Genomic DNA, 19,233 nt, shown 5'->3' with positions numbered 1-19,233 from the left:
CAATACCGGCCACGAGTTTAGTAAGGAGTTATAGTGGTTGGGCGTTCCATTCCTCTATCAGCGCTGATAAAAGTTGCTCGATGATCGTTGGTGCAGGTGGCCATGCTGCAGAAAGCCTCCTCGACGCATCCCACAGGAGTCAGACGGGATTTAAGTCGGGAACACGGGCAGGCTAGTCCGTTCACCGACTATCCACTCATTGCAAGAGTTTTTCCACCTGCGCTGTTCGATACGGTCGCGCATTTTCATCTATTAGCCTGAAGCCATGGCCGAATGACCCCCAGAAAAGACATACAGTGGAAAGGAGTATAGTGCCTCAATAACACTGAGCGGAGAGTGTATCATATTGTTTAGGTATCAGTACGGCCATGCAACATTATGACTGCCCGGAAAAATAACTCCTTACCAAACAAAACGATAAGCTCCAACAACGTTCGTTGCTGAATGACGTGCTACCGTCTGTCGCTATATGAGTCTACGTCCAGCACTGGCAGATATGATCGTTTTGGTGGTCCAGGTGTTATGCTGTGGGGAGGCATGATGTTGCTTGGGCGTACTGTCCTCCAAATCATGGAACACTGTACACTCTCCACTCTTTCCACACTTTCGTTATTGAGGCACTGTCTCATGTTCCATGTACCTCTTTTCAGCGGTGCATTCGGCACTGACTTCATTTTAATAGAAGACAACGCGCGAAATCATCGAATAGCGCAGATGGAGAAGCTCTTGGAATTAGTGCATACTCGGTGAATGACAAGAATGACGAGAACCACATACCAACGTTGTGGCCAGCACGAGAGTACGATGTACAACATGTACAACCGTCCGAGGTCATTACATTTTATATTAAGATCGGCGTCCCGCCGTTTTTAATTTCCAGTGAAAATTCATGAATCGCGTTGACCAGTTTAGTGGTTGTCCTTGATTAAAAGTCTCCTTTGTGTTCGGCTCACTGCGTGTTTCTTTGAGTGACCTTCGGTGCTATACTGTAGCAGTTCTTTCTATGTATGTGGTGTAAGTCTCATCGACGTACGTTACTTGGATGTGACACATGAAGCGAAAACTTCTTAGCCCTTAAGATTTGCACACTCTGTATTTCTGTTGCCACGGTTAAACTGCCTCATATGTAGCACTCTCAAATGCTTCTGTTCTGTACCGCGGCTAGTGGAGACATGGTAGTTTTACACACAATCTTTAAATAAATAAAACTAAAAGATTGGATGATTTATTCAAGAGAAAGAGCTTCAGAAACTAAGCAAGTGAGTAACGTGTTGGTATTCTAGCAGTTATTCGGCTTGGCATTCATTGACAGAATTCTTGGATGAGCGCAGGCCAGAAAAATGGTACCGAATCCTCCCAACCCCGCAAGGATCTGAAAAACGATGGGACCGAATCCTCCCGTTTCTAAACGCCATGAATACTCCAAGCAGGAAAAGGAATGCATATGAAGTTACAGTAAAAGATGTAAAAATTTTTCGCATGTATGTTTAAAAAAGTTTTATCTTTTGTCTTATTGAGATAAATTCCAGCCAACCCAGCGTCAGCGACTAAGTCCCGCTCAAGGCCACGCGCAAAACGTGCTTTTAAGTGAATCAATATTTTTTGTTTAAAACGTGGGAAGGGAAGGGGAAGGAGATAAGGAACATGGCAGAGATAATTATATCATTGTCTATAATACAAGATACAATGTCAGGATTCGGTCCTGTTACCTGCTTACCTACCTGGTTTCGGGAGCATTCGGGGCTGCGCCCATGTGGATGCCCTCCTAAGGGATATCGTGCCGTGTTCTGCCCATCTAGCTCGTTAGATCCTCAAACTTCCGTGCTGCTTGGAGAATCCCTTGTACGACAAACCGTTATGCTTCACCTTCTAGACGACGTCCACAGGTGACAATGCTCAACGTAATAACTGTGGGACCAGTAGCGTACTAAATGATAATCTATTATAGCTTGTCATTCAAAATTGCAGCACGATTATTGCAACTGTAGTGTTTGAAAGCTTTTCCACGACTCCATACGAATGACTCAGACTTTGGGTGCGACGCTTATTTACAGATGAGCGTATAACAGAAATTTAGACATGCTAAAATACAAGGCTATTGTATGTTAGATATGAAAAGACAAAAAATGGAAGATATAAACATGCCACATGTAGTGATGCCATCTTTCACCAAAATCTGTATACTTAAAAAGTGATAAAAATAACAGGTAATTAGTCTTGAGAGAAAAATTTTAATCTGTAACGGGATTTTCAAATTTCTCTAAGAATTTTCTAGAGAGTGAAATTTTCTAATTGGAATAGTTAACATACTAAAAGGTTATTTTTGAAACAGACACCCGGGCTTTGGAAAGAACTACAGTTTTATACCGGAGCACGAAATTTTAACTGTGAATAACTTTGATATATTTAGTTTTCAGGAAACCTAAACGTCTGCTTGAAAGAGGAGACTCAGAGATTTCTAATAATTTATTCTTAACATATGTTAAAAAAATTTTGCTTGGTGCATTTTGACTTATCGTAAATTATGAATATTTCTTTACATGAAATGTTGTCGTTTAAACTAAATTAATATTATCAGCTTTCGGTAAATTATACAGTGAGTAGTAAAGTTTAGTGAAATAGTGCATGGACGAGAATTTAGCCACTTGATGTACATACAATAAGGTGCTTGAATGATTTTCAGACGGGGAACGTATGTGTGCAACTCTCTGTGCCAAGAAGCAGAGACCACAGCATACTGAAGATGTAGATGAAATTACAGTGCTTGCGTACCGAGAATGTTTTCAAGTATTCAGACAAAACAACGTTCTAAAATTGTTCGCACTAGCGTCTTGTGTACGATTTCGTTTACAAATCGTCCGCACTTTCCCAGTAATTTTTCAACATATCATTCACCTTCCCTAATACTCATTTTAAGTGGTCGTCCCACTTCATAGGGCTTCTTCGTATTACCATTAAAGACATGTACGATGAGACTTGTGCAAGATGTTCAACACTAATCTTTTCATCAGAGACTATACCGTTCTTCCTCTTTATAATAGGTATGTTTTTGTTGCGTTTACCAAAAGTAGGTGCTCAACAAGATTGTAGTTAGAAAGTGAATCCCTGACACAGATATCAGTAACTAAATCGAAGTGGCTTACCTGCTACCCAGATTTACAGGGCAAAATTTCTATATAAAAATAATATTGTAATAAGTTACTCGTCTTGGCTTGCAGAGGAAGCATGCCGCTGACGTAAGATTCTGCATCTAAACTAACAGTAGAAGATTACTGGCTTATCTAATTCATGTTCAGTATTTAAAGAAGTTCTGTCTCTCATTATATGAACTATCACTTTTACCTATCGGACGATTTTTTGGGTCGACACTGTAGATAACTTACAGGCAACTTTAGAACCGAAGAACTGCCAACACCGGGCGATAATAGCTGTAACTGGTCGATAACTGGCATGCAAGTGGGTGGTAACACTAATCAATATAAATTTACTTTTTTTCTGTAACTGGCATTAAAACAGCTAATATTTATGCTTTCAGATGTTCCGATAATGAAGATATTAATGTAAGATTATCTCTCGTTTTGAAGTTGTGATAAATTACCTTAGTGTTATCCCTCACAAGAAGGTCACTGAAGGCGCAGCCGCTTTGCGTGGCCTTTGTAGTTTTCTGTTGCAAACTCCCTGATTAATACCCAGCGATAATGGGCTAACATTGATTCATTCACTTTCCCGGTATCTCATTTCCATGTCCGAAATTTATTGGTGGAAGCGTACTTCGTGCTTGTATTTCACAGTACTACAGTTGTAAGAAAGGAGTCCGAGTGGTAATTTGCTAATCTAGGAAATATAATTTTAACGACGTGTGGAACCCCAGTTTATTATAGCAGTGCAGAAGGTTTGCCACAAGATCATTATAGTTTTCTGCCCTCTTATTTCCAAGGTAGTGTGTTAACGCTTGAACCAAGACATCCCAAGCTAACATTTTATCACTTATCAGGATACAGTTGAAATGCTCATCTTTGTATAGTTTGCGCATCTGGTGATCCACGAAAATCCAGCCTCACTAAGACGTGGAAATTCCACAAGCAAATAGAGACATGCTTCCCTAGGTTTTTTCATGGCCTTAACGAAGTTTTTGATTAAGTCGAGTTTGATATGAAGAGCAGGAGAATTATATTGTTGGATTTCACAAGTGCTTTGTGCATAACGTTGTGAGATACTAATTCACGTGATTGGGGCTTAGGCCAGTCTTTCTTTTATAGTGAAATACTTTGGCACGGCTATCTCAGACGCACAGGAAGCTACGAAATTTGGAGTAGCCAATATGCCGAAGACTTACAGATTCCCGGAAACCTGGCATTTAAATTTGTCATAGTTCAATAACAGTGGTAACACATTATCATTATGCAGTTGCATGCACTTGAGACTTAATTTGGAGGAGAAGATGAACAAGCACTGACTCTTATGGTCAGTGTTTGTTGCTGCCAATAGTGCCTGTACATCATTACAAAGTAAGAGATTCTTTTCACTTTCGAAAAATGGAAGGAATAGCATATGGCGGTTACAGAGTCACGCTTACCGTCTTATCAAGGCAGTTCCTCTTTTGTTGTCTTGACACCAACAACTGAGCTTTACCTTCCGGCTGTTCCAGATCTCTCGTTAGGTCATTAAGTTCAGTCATTAAGTTCACACTGTGTTATTTTGTGAAACTGTGTACATTCGTCGTTACACACAAAATCAGGATCTTTCGAAGACCTGAGTTTTGAAGGTAACTGTGCATCACTAGTTTCAGTACCGCCCTCGTCACTATCGCAGTCAAGTGGGTTGGGACAGGCAGTCAACGTTCGTGAGGCACTGGTCGCAAGGCCGACGGCGTGGTAGACTGTGTCAAGGAAGACTTTTTTTCTTGCGAATACCTTGTGTTAATAGAGCTGTCATACAAAAGTGATAATCATTTACACCATTTGATATATCTCGTCAGTCATGGGTATATCAAAGCCCATGGAAGATCTTTCACAATTAAGTCACAAGGTATGCAAGACACATGACGATTCCAGAACTTGTCCTGGTCCCCGATATTACAGCCAAAGTACAGTCTGTACACCTTCCTAATAGGTAGCACTTCCAATGTAGCCTGTCCGCAATGCAGCAAAATTTGTGGGCACTGTTTACCCATCTGAGAGGCATTTTGAATCACAGAAATTACGATGACCACACACACTCATTACAATAGCACGTTCTTCCAACACACGAACAGAACACTGTAACAGAGTAAAACTTCTCTTGAAGGAAACATGTTCGACTCCTCCGTTCCTCTTCCTCTACCCCGTTGTTGCAACGCGCCAGCGCTAAAAGTAGCGACAAAACACACAGCTATTGTTGCCTGAAATTGCAGCATTCTGTCTACCATCAGCGGGATTTCGAAACATATATCGGAATGAATTGTCAATGAATGCTAATAAAATATAATTAAATGCACTCAATTTAAGTTGGAAAAGAAAGCTAATCAGAGTTATTCATTGTCGTTGTCGCTATCAGCGTAGTCGACATAGTTCACAAATATTTATTTCACCCCGGTTACATTTCCACTGTTGTCTAGTGATTATTGGTGAGAACTGCCCAGAACTGGCCGACCCTCGGCGTGCGACCGCTTATGTCATGCACTTGGCAAATAAGTGTTGTCCTGTGAACAACTGGGGAGCTGCCGGCCGGGGCGGTCGAGCGGTTCTAGGCGCTACAGGCCGGTACCGTGCGACCACTACGGTCGCAGGTTCGAATCCTGCCTCCGGAATGGACGTGTGTGATGTCCTTAGGTTAGTTAGGTATAAGTAGTTCTAACTTCTAGGGGACTGATGACCTCAGAAGTTAAGTCCCATAGTGCTCAGAGCCATTTTTGAACTGCAGAGCTGCAGTTAACAGTTCCGTATATAGTGCTCCCTGTGTTGGGAGACATAAATATTGGTGGCTCCATGGCCTAACTGAATGTTTTGTACGGAAGGATGAAATAGTTTTTAGTCAGACAGCCATCTAGGTGGCTTCTGACATTTCTAGATGACGTTCAAAACTTAAACACGGAATTGTTTCGCTGCCAAGTAAAACAGCTCGATTAAACTCTATAATAAATTGCTGTAGTTTAGCGCATAAGGTAATATATATATATATATATATATATATATATATATATATGTATATATATATATATATAAAATAAACTGCTGTAGTTTAGCGCATAAAGTAACTGAAAGAACACGCAATGAGACAAAAGGAAATGACAATTTTATTCACAGATAAAAATTACACTGAAGCATCACCGCGAGTAATGATGATTCCCTGTAGACTATAAAAAACGGGACAGAGTCGTTACTAGGTCATCACCGACGGCAAGGCATGTTCTGCAACGTGTCCAATACCGGCCACGAGTTTAGTGAGGAGTTATAGTGGTTGGGCGTACCATTCCTCTATCAGCGCTGATAAAAGTTGCTCGATGATCGTTGGTGCAGGTGGCCATGCTGCAGAAAGCCTCCTCGACGCATCCCACAGGAGTCAGACGGGATTTAAGTCGGGAACACGGGCAGGCTAGTCCGTTCACCGACTATCCACTCATTGCAAGAGTTTTTCCACCTGCGCTGTTCGATACGGTCGCGCATTTTCATCTATTAGCCTGAAGCCATGGCCGAATGACCCCCAGAAAAGACATACAGTGGAAAGGAGTATAGTGCGTCAATAACACTGAGCGGAGAGTGTATCATATTGTTTAGGTATCAGTACGGCCATGCAACATTATGACTGCCCGGAAAAATAACACCTTACTAAACAAAACGATAAGCTCCAACAACGTTCGTTGCTGCATGACGTGCTACCGTCTGTCGCTATATGAGTCTACGTCCAGCACTGGCAGACATGATCGTTTTGGTGATCCAGGTGTTATGCTGTGGGGAGGCATGATGTTGCTTGGGCGTACTGTCCTCCAAATCATGGAACACTGTACACTCTCCACTCTTTCCACACTTTCGTTATTGAGGCACTGTCTCATGTCCCATGTACGTCTTTTCAGCGGTGCATTCGGCACTGACTTCATTTTAATAGAAGACAACGCGCGAAATCATCGAATACCGCAGATGGAGAAGCTCTTGGAATTAGTGCATACTCGGTGAATGACAAGAATGACGAGAACCACATACCAACGTTGTGGCCAGCACGAGAGTACGATGTACAACATGTACAACCGTCCGAGGTCATTACATTTTATATTAAGATCGGCGTCCCGCCGTTTTTAATTTCCAGTGAAAATTCATGAATCGCGTTGACCAGTTTAGTGGTTGTCTTTGATTAAAAGTCTCCTTTGTGTTCGGCTCACTGCGTGTTTCTTTGAGTGACCTTCGGTGCTATACTGTAGCAGTTCTTTCTATGTATGTGGTGTAAGTTTCATCGAGGTACGTTACTTGGATGTGACACATGAAGCGAAAACTTCTTACGCCCTTAAGATTTGCACACTCTGTATTTCTGTTGCCACGGTTAAACTGCCTCATATGTAGCACTCTCAAATGCTTCTGTTCTGTACCGCGGCTAGTGGAGACATGGTAGTTTTACATACAATCTTTAAATAAATAAAACTAAAAGATTGGATGATTTATTCAAGAGAAAGAGCTTCAGAAACTAAGCAAGTGAGTAACGTGTTGGTATTCTAGCAGTTATTCGGCTTGGCATTCATTGACAGAGTTCTTGGATGAGCGCAGGCCAGAAAAATGGTACCGAATCCTCCCAACCCCGCAAGGATCTGAAAAACGATGGGACCGAATCCTCCCGTTTCTAAACGCTATGAGTACTCCAAGCAGGAAAAGGAATGCATATGAAGTTACAGTAAAAGATGTAAAAATTTTTCGCATGAATGTTTAAAAAAGTTTTATCTTTTATCTTATTGAGATAAATTCCAGCCAACCCAGCGTCAGCGACTAAGTCCCGCTCAAGGCCACGCGCAAAACGTGCTTTTAAGTGAATCGATATTTTTTGTTTAAAACGTGGCAGGGGAAGGAGATAAGGAACATGGCAGAGATAATTATATTATTGTCTATAATACAAGATACAATGTGTCAGTTTGGGAGGATTCGGTCCTGTTACCTGCTTACCTACCTGGTTTCGGGAGCATTCGGGGCTGCGCCCATGTGGATGCCCTCCTAAGGGATATCGTGCCGTGTTCTGCCCATCTAGCTCGTTAGATCCTCAAACTTCCGAGCTGCTTGGAGAATCCCTCCCTAATGCTGCAAATGTACTTAACTGGGGAGAAGTCCAGAGATCTTGCTAACCAAGGTAGGATTTCGCAAGTACGAACACAAGCAGTAGGAACTTGTGCCGTGTGCGGACGGGCTTTATCTTGCTGAAATGTAGACCCTGGATGAATTTCCATGATGGACAAACAAACGGGGCGTATAATATCGTTGACGAACACCTGTACTGTAAGGGTGCCACGGATAACAACCAAAGGAGTCCTGCTATCAAATGGCACCCCTGGCCACCACTCCTGGGTGTCGGACCGTATGGCGGGCAATAGTCAGGTCGTTATCACACAACAGTCCGGGGCGTCTCAGACATGTTTTCATTGGTCATGGTACTTGGCACGAAGCTGAACTCATCACTGAAGTCAGTGATATTGCAGCCCGAATTCAATCGGGCTCGTTGGTGTACGGAAGTCAATGGTAGTCAGCGCAAGGGGGAGACGTAAGCTCAGTCCCCTTAATTGAAAAAGTGGCTCTGAGCACTAAGGGACTTAACATCTGAGGTCATCAGTCACCTATAACTTAGAACTACTTAAACCTAACTAACCTAAGGACATCACACACATCCATGCCCGAGGCAGGATTCGAATCTGCGACCGTAGCAGTCGCGCGGTTCTGGACTGAAGTGCCTAGAACCGCTCGGCCATAGCGACCGGCCCCCTTAATTGAGCCGCCTATTAATAATGGTCTTTGTGGTCATCGAAGCGCTATTTGCATATCGGATCGATGATAATGATTAATGCAGGACTCTGAGTGTCTCTCTGACGATTGCTCGGTCCTCACATTCTGTCGTCTCTCTTGGTCGACCGCTTCCTTCTTGACGCTGTGTTCGGCAATGGTTCACGCATTCCCACCAACATTGTGTAATAGTGGCGACACTCCTATTCAAATGTCGAGCGATTCGCCGGTTATTACAACTTCCTTCTTTGAGCCCAACAACATGGCATCTCTGAAATGTTGACATCTACCTACATTTTTCACGCGCCTGTCGGCGAGGCATAGTTACTGTCCAGCTGAGTACATGGAATGAAAAAAATGGAAATGAGCGTTTGGTGTCATTGGCCGGGAGGCCACTTGAGGGGCAGGTCCGGTCGCCTTGGTCCAGGTCTCATTACATTCGACTCCGCGTTGGGCGACCTGCGCGCCGGATGGGGATGAAAAGACGACGACAGCACAACACACAGGCTCTGAGCGGAGAAAATCCCCGACCCAGCCTGGAATCGAACCTGGACCGTAGGACGGCAACCCGTCAAGCTGACCACTCAGCTATCGGGGCGGACAGTACATGGAATGATATTCGCAAAGACTTTATGTCCTCGTTTCGACATGTCCCCTTGCCAGCAACGCCGTGAAATTGCCGCTGCAGCAGCACACATTCATCCATTAGCCGCCAAAGTTTAGAACGTCGCATTTTCCATCAATATGTTTTTCTTTTTTTGTCTTAGAGCATATATCGGTGTTTTAAGAGAGGTACGATTCATTACAGCAAGTGGAATTTTTGTTCAAGTTATTCTGCATTTTCTTACAAGTGCCCAACGACGATAATTTCCTTTTGACGACAGCATCACTAGCAAACAATCTGATAAATCGTTTTACTATAGCGTAAAAATATGGTAGAAAACCCAAAGAGATTCTGGTCGCATGTAAAGTACACCAGTGGCAAAAAACAGTCAATACCGTCACTGCGCGATAGCGATGGAAATGTTGCCGATTATGGTGCCACTAAAGCGGAATTACTAAACACAGTTTTCCGTAATTCCTTCACGAAAGAAGACGAAGTAAATATTCCAGAATTCCAAACCAGAATAGCTGTTAGCACGAGTGACATAAAAGTAGATATCTTAGGTGTTGCGAGACAACTCAAATCAGTTAAGAAAGGCAGGTCTTCCGGTCCAGATGGTATACCAATCAGGTTCCTGTCAGAGTGTGCAGACACAATAGCGCCTTTCTTAGCAATCATATACAACCGCCCACTTGACTAAAGGTCTGTTCCTAAAGACTGGAAAGTAGCACAGGTCACACCAATATTCAAGAAAGGAAATAGGAGCAACCCATTGAATTACAGACCCATATCACTGACCTCAATTTGCAGCAGGATTTTGGAGTGTATACTGCACTCGAACATTATGAATCACTTTGAAGAAAATAACTTATACATAGCCAACACGGATTCAGAAAATATCGTTCTTGCACAACACAGGTAGCTCTTTATTCCCATGAAGTAATAAGTGCTGTCGACAAGGTATCTCAGATCGATTCCATATTCCTAGATTTCCAGAAGGCTTTTGATACCGTTCCTGACAAGCGCCTATTAATCAAATTGCCTGCAAATGGAGAATCGTCAGAGTACGTAGTGATAGACGGTAAATCATCGAGTAGAACAGAAGTGATATCTGGCGTACCGCAAGGTAGTGTCATAGGCCCTCTGCTGTTCCTGATTTATATAAATGTGTCAGCCCCCTTAGATTGTTTGCAGATGACGCTGTAATTTGCCGTCTAGTAAAATCATCAGACGATCAATTCCAATTACAAAATGATCTAGAGAGAATTTCCGTATGGTGCGAAAAGTGGCGATAAGCACTAAACAAAGGAAAGTGCGAGGTCATCCACATGGGTAGTAAAAGAAATCCGATGAATTTTGTGTATACGATAAATCGCACAAATCTAAGGGCTGTCAGTTCGACTAAATACCTAAGAATTACAATTACGAGCAACTTAGATTGGAAATACCACATAGATAATATTGTGGGGAAGGCGAAACAAAGACTGCGTTTTTTTGGCCGAAAACTTAGAAGATGCCACAAACCCATTAAAGAGGCAGTCTACATTACATTTGTCCGTCTTCGCGGGAACATTGCTGCGCGGTGTGGGACCCTTGCCAGATACGATTGACGGAGGACACGAAAAAGTGCAAAGAAGGGCAGCCCGTTTCGTGTTTTCGCGCAATAGGGGAGAGAGTGCCACTGATGCGATACGCGAGTTGGGGTGGCAGTCACTGAAACAAAGGCGGCTTTCTTTGCGGTGAGATCTATTTACGTAATTTCAATCACCAACTTTCTCTTCCGAATGCGAAAATATTTTGTTGACATCCACCTACTTAGGGAGGAATGACCATCATAATAAAATAAGAGAAATCAGAGCTCGAACGGAAAGGTTTAGGCGTTCCTTTTTCCCACGCGCCATTCGAGAGTGGAATGGCAGAGAAGCAGTATGAAAATGGTTAGATTAAGCCTCTGCCAGGCACTTATGTGTGAATAGCAGAGTAACCATGTAGATGTAGATGTAGAAAAGTTTTACTTTAGCATTTGTATTTGTCTGTGTTTATTTTTCAAGCTCGTGTATTTTATCATATATTAATGCATTGGTTTGATCTTTCTTTTAGTAAATTCGGAGTTGTTTGAAATGGAGTGTTTTTTTGGGATGTGCCGGTAGGTGTGGATCTTCGGCGACGTGTGGTGCGCGGTGTGGCTGGCGGTGGACGTGTGGATGTGCACGGCGTCCATCCTGAACCTGTGCGCCATCTCGCTGGACCGCTACGTGGCGGTGACGCGGCCCGTCACCTACCCCAGCATCATGTCGCCGCGGCGCGCCAAGATGCTCATCGCGGGCGTCTGGGTGCTCAGCTTCGTCATCTGCTTCCCGCCGCTCGTCGGCTGGAAGGACTCGCACACGGCGCAGCCCCGCCCGGAGCCCTGCCCCTGGACCTGCGAGCTCACCAACGACACGGGGTGCGTAGAAGAGCATTGCAGTAGCGTGACCAATCCATCTGGCGTTCACACTGCTACGGTGTGTGACACAGAACGCGAACATACTTCGCTAAAGTTGCCTAAATTTAACGATGATGCCTCGCCTATTGGCAACCGAGTGAGCGCTTGAGACGGCCACGCCGCTGGCGCAGCCAAGTGCTCGCTTTTTCACTGCCACGCGCTCGCACTCACTTGCACATTGGTCGCAATTTGCAGCGTGGGCATGCGCGATGCCCTTAAATTTGAAATCCACTGGCGTTTATTGTTACAATTCTTTGTCCTTTATTAAACGAAAGGACTTTTTGTTACTTTTAAATTAGTTTTCCAAACAATTCTTTTTGTGAAACATCTCATCAGAAACCATATTTGGTTTTCGACGATTTGCCGTCGTGTCGATAAGGAAAATACTTACCACATATGCAGAGGGGATATCAGTGTGCTATCTCCTCAATTCGTCTTTATTTGAAGATATCGATCTGACTTTCAACTCACATCTTCTTCAGCAAAAATTCAGAATCATCAATTCTGCAGCAGTTTTCGCAAATAATCCATTGTCATTCCACATTATTTTCACTTCCGAATTTACATCCAAAACAAAATTTTCTTTTTAGGTCATAATATCTGTCGGAACTTGTGACCTAATTTCTTCGTTATTTCTTTGGCTATTATACAAGGGTTGTTCAATAAGTAATGCGGCACACTACTTTTTCCCGGCCAGTTTCGTTTAAAAAATGCTGAATTTTCTGTGGTACATCGTGGACTATTTCTTCTCCAGCGCTCTATAGTTTCTTGAAGTTCTTAAAGGTGGCGGCACTGTATGTAACGTTCAAAATGGCGTCTGTAACGGAGGTGTGTTCCAAGCAGAGAGCTGCCATTGAGCATCACAGATATTCACAGGCGCCATTGAGCATCGCAGATAGTCACAGGCGCTTGCAGAATGTCTACGGAGAACTGACAGTGAACAAAAGCACGGAGAGCCATTGGGCCAGGTGTCTGTTGTAGGTGCCACGACGAGGTGATGACATTGTTATAGGTGAGGAAATCGTTTGCTTCCGTCGTTGCTTCTACGGTGTGCAGGTAAAAGAGTGAGGCTGCATACCCATCTTTCACCGTTCTTAATACGAACACTTCTTCCTCTATTTTCTATTCGTATCTTTCTGTCTTGATTCTTGTACGTATTGTATATTACCGGCACCGATACCTATTATTTCAAGTATATAGTACATCTCTTTGCAATTTTACACTACCGAAAGCATTTATGCTGGTCGACTTATCCAGTGAAACTGCGTTGGTTTTTTTAAAGCCGTGTTTCCATTATCAAGGGCAATACCACAACTGCCTCTGTGGTGCGTTTAGCTTCACTAAATGCAAACTGATCATCTGACAGGTCTCTTCAGGCATCATTTTGTTACTGAGTTTCGTAGCTGCGAACCTCAACGTAAGTATTGTGGTATCAGTTCGAAAGACTGACGACGATTGGTTTCACTAATACGTTTTAGAATTCCGCGAGCCATGCTACTTACTCGTACTTTCTCAGGCATTCAAAAACAGATTTTAAGTTTAAAGGCGTACGTTCCCGCGGCCAGTGTCTATCACATTAAAAACACTATATAGTGCGTCGGGAAGGTATAAGTTAAATTACGTCATGGTCACACAAATTCCGAAATCAGGTACTGGGTTGTAAGGCGTACCCAGGAGCAGATATAGACTCAGATCACGATGTAGTAGTGACGAAGGGTAGGTTGAAGTTTAATCGGGAAGAATCAATACGAAAAGAATTTCGATACGGAAGTACTAAGGAATGAAGAACTACACTTGACGTATACTGCGAGAATGAAGGGCTTAGTTGGCAGTCCAATTGAAAAGGAATGTGCATATCTAAGAAGGGCAATCACAGAAGTTGGAAAGAAAACCATCGGTACAAAGAAGATAACTGAGAAGGAACCATGGGTACCAGAAGAAACATTTCAGTTGATCAATGAAAGAAGGAAGTACAAAAATGTTCAAGGAAATTCAGGGATACAGAAATACGAATCACTCACGAATGAAATAAATAGGAAGTCCAGGGAAGCTAAGACGAAACAGCTGCATGAAAAATGTGAAGAAAACGGAAAAGAAATGGTCGTCGGAATAACTGGCTCAGCATGTAGGAAAGTCGAAACGACCTTCGGTGAAATTAAAAGCAAGGGTGGTAAAATAAGAGCGCAATGGGAATTCCACAGTTAAATGCATAGGAGAGAGCGCAAAGGTGAAAAGAATACATTGAGGCCTCTATAAGGGGAAGGACTTGTCTGATGGCGTGATAGAAGAAGAAGCAGGAGCCGATATAGATGAGATAGGGGATCCAGTATTAGAATCAGAATTTAAAAGATCTCTGGAAGACTTGAAGTCAAATAAGGGAGACGGATAGATAACATTCCATCAGAATTTCTAAAATAATTAGGAGAAGTGTTAACAAAACGACTATTCATGTTGATGTGTAGAGTTTACGAGTGTAGCGATACACCATTTGACTTTCAGAAAACATCATTCCCCCAGTCTCGACGATTGCAAGAGCCGACAAGTGCGGGAATTATCACACAGTCAACTTCACAGCTCATGTATCGAAGTTGATGACAAGAATCATATACAGAAGAATGGAAAAGAAATTGAGGATGTGTTAGATGACGACCAGTTTGGCTTTAGGAAAGGTAAAGGTTCCAGAGAGACAATTTTGACGTTGCTGTTGATAACGGAAGGAAGACAAGAGAAATCAAGACACGTTCATACGATTTGTCGACTTAGAATAAGCGCTCGACAATGTAAAATAGAGCAAGATGTTCGAAATTCTGAGAAAAATACAGGTAACCTATAGGTATGAAGTAATCAGATGAAAAATGGTGTGAGACAGGGAAGTAGTCTTTCTCGCCTACTGTTCAGTATATACATCGAAGAAGCAATGATGATAGAAAAAGAAAGGTTCAAGAGTGGAATTAAAATTCAGGGTGAAAGATTCACTGAAGACATTGCTATCCTCAGTGAAAGTGAAGAAGAATTACAGGACGTGCTGAATGGAGTGAACAGTCTAATGACTACACAATACGGAATAAGGGTAAATCGAAGAAAGTTGAAAGTAATTATTTCTAGTAGCAGAAAAATGGAACAACGAGAAACTTAACATCAGGATTGGTGACCACGAAGTAGATAAAGTTAAGGAATTCTAATACCCAGGGAGCAGAATAACCGATGATAGGCGGAGAAAGGGGGGATAAATAGCAGACTAGCACTGGCCAAAAGGGCATTCCTGCCCAAAGGAGGTCTTCTAGTGTCAAACGTAGTTCTTAATTTGAGAAAAAATATCTGAGAATGTACACCTGGAGCACAGCATTGTACGGTAGTGAAACATGGACTGTGAGAAAACCGGAACAGAAGAGACTGGAAGTATTTGAGGTGTGGTGCTACAGAAGAATGTTGAAAATTGGGTAGACTGATAAAGCAAGGAAAGAGGAGGTTCTCTGCAGAATCGATGAGGCAAGGAATATGTGGAAAACACTGACTAAGTAAGGAAAGGATGGTAGAACATCAACTAACACATCAAGGAGCTGTAGAAGATAAGAATTGTAGGGAAAGACAGAGACAGGAATACATACAATAAATAACTGAGGACGTAGGTCGCAAGTGCTACTCTGAGTTGTTGGTACAGAATTCGTGGTGGGTCTCATCAAACGAATCAGAAAACTGGTGACTCAAAAAAAAAAAAAAAAAAATTGATTCTGATTGAAGTTTCCACCACAGCATTGCCAACTGTCGACTGGGTTACATACAACTCTTGTAAAATCCCTCTCACCGTCTGATCTTACGCTTATAATTTCAGCGGGAAATTGACGTAGTAGGTAACAATATTGTCACTCGGTCTTCCTCGAATATTGGATATTTAAAATTAGCAAACATATTTTCGTCAAAACAGCGTCGACTACCTTGCAGAAATACCTGTTGAAGTTTTTTGACCATCTCTGTCACATTTTCACATGGGTTTTACCTACCTATTCCGATCCTTGTAGGGCATCTCTTAACTCGTTTGATACTGCCCTCATTATTACTTTATGAGGACTCTAAACGCAGAATTGCTCTAGACAATTTCCTTTACAGATACAAAGCTCTTTCCTAGAGACATTTCTACACTCATACTCATAAATTAAGGATAATGATGATAAACGGTGAAACAACGTTCTGGTGGACCGTTTGCGGGCTTAAGACACCCCGGGGTATGACCATGTGGTGCATTTCACCTGCGGTCGTCGCACGGTGGCGCTGGCAGCAGTCCACACACGCAAAAGTGTGTTGGTGCATGTCAGAGTACGGTGCAGCAAGTGTGCTGACGTTTTCAGACGTGCTAATGGTGACTGTGTGTTGAAAATGGCTGAAATAATACATATCGATGACGTTATGAGAGGTAGAATACTAGGGCGACTGGAGGCTGGTCGTAGTACATGCCCTCCGTGTGCCACAAACTGTGATCTCAAGATTATGGCAAGGATTCCAGCAGATAGGAAACGTGCCCAGGCGCTACAGTACGGGACGTCCACAGTGTACAACACCACAAGAAGACCGACATCTCACCATCAGTGCCCGCAGACGGCCACGGAGTACTGCAGGTAGCCTTGCTCGGGACCTTACCGCAGACACTGGAACAGTTGTCTCCAGACACACAGTCTACAGATGACTGAACAGACATGGTTTATTAGCCCGGAGACCTGCAAAGTGCATTCCACTGACCCCTGGTCACAAGAGAGCACGTGAAGCCTGGTGTCAAGAACACAGTACATGGTCATTGGAACAGTGGTCCCTGGTTATGTTCATGGACGCGTCCAGGTACAGTCTGAACAGTGATTCTCACCGAGTTTTCATCTGGCGTGAACCAGGAACCAGATACCATCACCTTAAAGTCCTTGAAAGGGACCTGTATGGAGGTCGTGGTTTGATGGTGTGGGGTACGATTATGATTGGTGCAAGTACGTCCCTGCATGTCTCTGACAGAGAAACCGTAACTGGTCAGGTGCATCGGGACGTCATTTTGGAGCAGAATGTCCACCTTTCAGGGGTGCAGTGGGTCGCACCTACCTCCTTCTAGATGATAACGCACGGCTCTACCGTGTTGCCATCGTGGAGGGGTATCTTGAAACAGAAGATATCAGGCGAATGGAGTGGCATGCCTGTTCTCCAGACCTAAACCACATCGAGCACGTCTAGTATTCTCTCGGTAGACGTATCGCTGCACGTTCTCAAACCCCTAGGACACTTCCGGAGCTCCGACAGGCACTGCTGCAAGAATCGGAAGCCATACCCCAGCAGCTGCTCGACCACCTGATCGAGAGTATGCCAACCCGTCGTGCGGCCTGGTGATCATATCTCATATTGATGTCGGCGTACATGCGCAGGAAACATTGGTGTTTTGTAGCATGTGTTTCGGGATGGTTTTCGCAACTTATCACCCATACCGTGGTCTAACAAATCTGTGTCGTGTGTGTTCCTTATGTGCCCATGCTATTAGCGCCAGTTTTGTGTAGTGCCACGTTGTGTGGCACCACATTCTGCCATTATCCTTAATTTATGATCACGAGTGTACATATCTGTCGCCTCTAAACATAAACCTTAAAAGATTCAACGATGGGCTCCAGAAGTTTACTAATAAACATACAATAGAGCACTGCCGGTTCTCTTTGTATCAGGCTTTATACATGAGATTTTCCACATACAAATACAAAAGCTATTCATTACATAGGTGCAAATACTGTCTAGTTCTTTCCGCGTTTCCTTACGGTTACTCAGTGAACTTGTAGACAAATGTCCCATCGAAAAATGAAACAGTGCTTCTAATCGTACCTTATATGTCATTTATGTATACTGAAGACATTACAAGTTCCACGAATTCTTCGGACGCAACCGGTGTTTCGTTAACACTGAACATTCACCGTCTACCACAATGTACTGGATTCTGTCGGAATCGCAAAATGTGTTGTGTTGTGGTTTTCGTTAGATGTTGTCGTACTGTACTACAAGCCCCCTAATTTTCACATTCCTAATTGGACGTATAACATAGTTTAAAATTATAGACGTGCCGTATACTATGTCAAACGTCTGTCACACGGCGATGTATTGTCGAAACTAACTATAGAACAGTAAAGATTTTAGCGGCGTTATTGAGGCTACACAAAAATGTACAGTCAAAAGTACTTTTCTGATTTCAGCCAAGCCCTCTGTGTCCCAACGAACCATATCTCTGGTACAGTCTCGTTCAATAATTTTAAATCCCTTCTATCATTGCTGATTCGATGTACAGATGAACTGTAACTTCACCGACAAACTTTCAGTAGTAGTCGTATGGGGGAAAATAGTAGACGTGGACTCTAAAGTGTACCCTTAACGACTACGAGCACTTAACTAATCTTCGATACTGTGACACACGCTCCTTCTACTGGAATCTGTTGCTTTATCATTTTGGCAGGTGGTAGCATGGACCAAAACAAGAAAAATATGTCCGGTAAACACGGGCTGTATGGTGCATACCTACTAATTCATCGTCGCTACGATGAATCACTTCTACTAAACTAGTACTCCTGTATCTTCAGTTTCTCACAGGTCGTTAGGTTTGCATTTTAGATTCCCGGTTTGCATGTTTTTCTTGTTTTGGACCACACAACAACCACTGAAAGTATGTCGGTGGATTACCCTATAGAAACTAAACAGTACTGGAGGGAATCTACAACACAGAGTCACACATTTTTAACACACAATGTAAATCCTAAAAATCATTTAGTTAGACTCTAGAGATGATGATTATGAAGTCTCATACTCCTTGGGCCGGCCGATGTGGCCGAGCGGTTCTAGGCGCTTCAGCGTGGAACCGCGTGACCGCTACGGTCGCAGGTTCGAATCCTGCCTCGGGCATGGATGTGTGTGATGTCCTCAGGTTAGTTAGGTTTAAGTAGTTCTAAGTTCTAGGGGACTGATGACCTTAGATGTTGAGTCCCATAGTGCTCAGAGCCATTTGAACCACACTCCTTGACAGGGCGTAGGGGACGATGCGGGAGACCCGCACCGCCGTACTAGGCAAGGTCCTAGTGGAGGTGGTTTGCCATTGCCTTCCTACAACCGTAATGGGGATGAATGATGATGATGAAGACAACACAACAACACCCAGTCATCTCGAGGCAGGTGAAAATCCCTGACCCTGCCGG

The 19,233-nt window shown here is 43.2% G+C and overlaps 1 protein-coding gene across 1 annotated transcript in view; it reads left to right on the top strand.

The window, feature by feature from the left end:
- LOC124606377 (octopamine receptor Oamb-like) overlaps positions 1-19,233 on the top strand; it is a 136,287-nt gene that overhangs the window by 16,711 nt on the left and 100,343 nt on the right. Inside the window, exon 2 of the mRNA XM_047138359.1 lies at positions 11,703-11,998. Coding sequence (XP_046994315.1) covers positions 11,703-11,998 — 296 coding nt within the window. The remainder of the gene's footprint in view (positions 1-11,702; positions 11,999-19,233) is intronic.

Source organism: Schistocerca americana, chromosome 3 (assembly GCF_021461395.2).
Source record: "Schistocerca americana isolate TAMUIC-IGC-003095 chromosome 3, iqSchAmer2.1, whole genome shotgun sequence".
Taxonomy (NCBI): Eukaryota; Metazoa; Arthropoda; class Insecta; order Orthoptera; family Acrididae; genus Schistocerca; species Schistocerca americana.
This window is presented reverse-complemented; position numbering and strand designations above follow the sequence as displayed.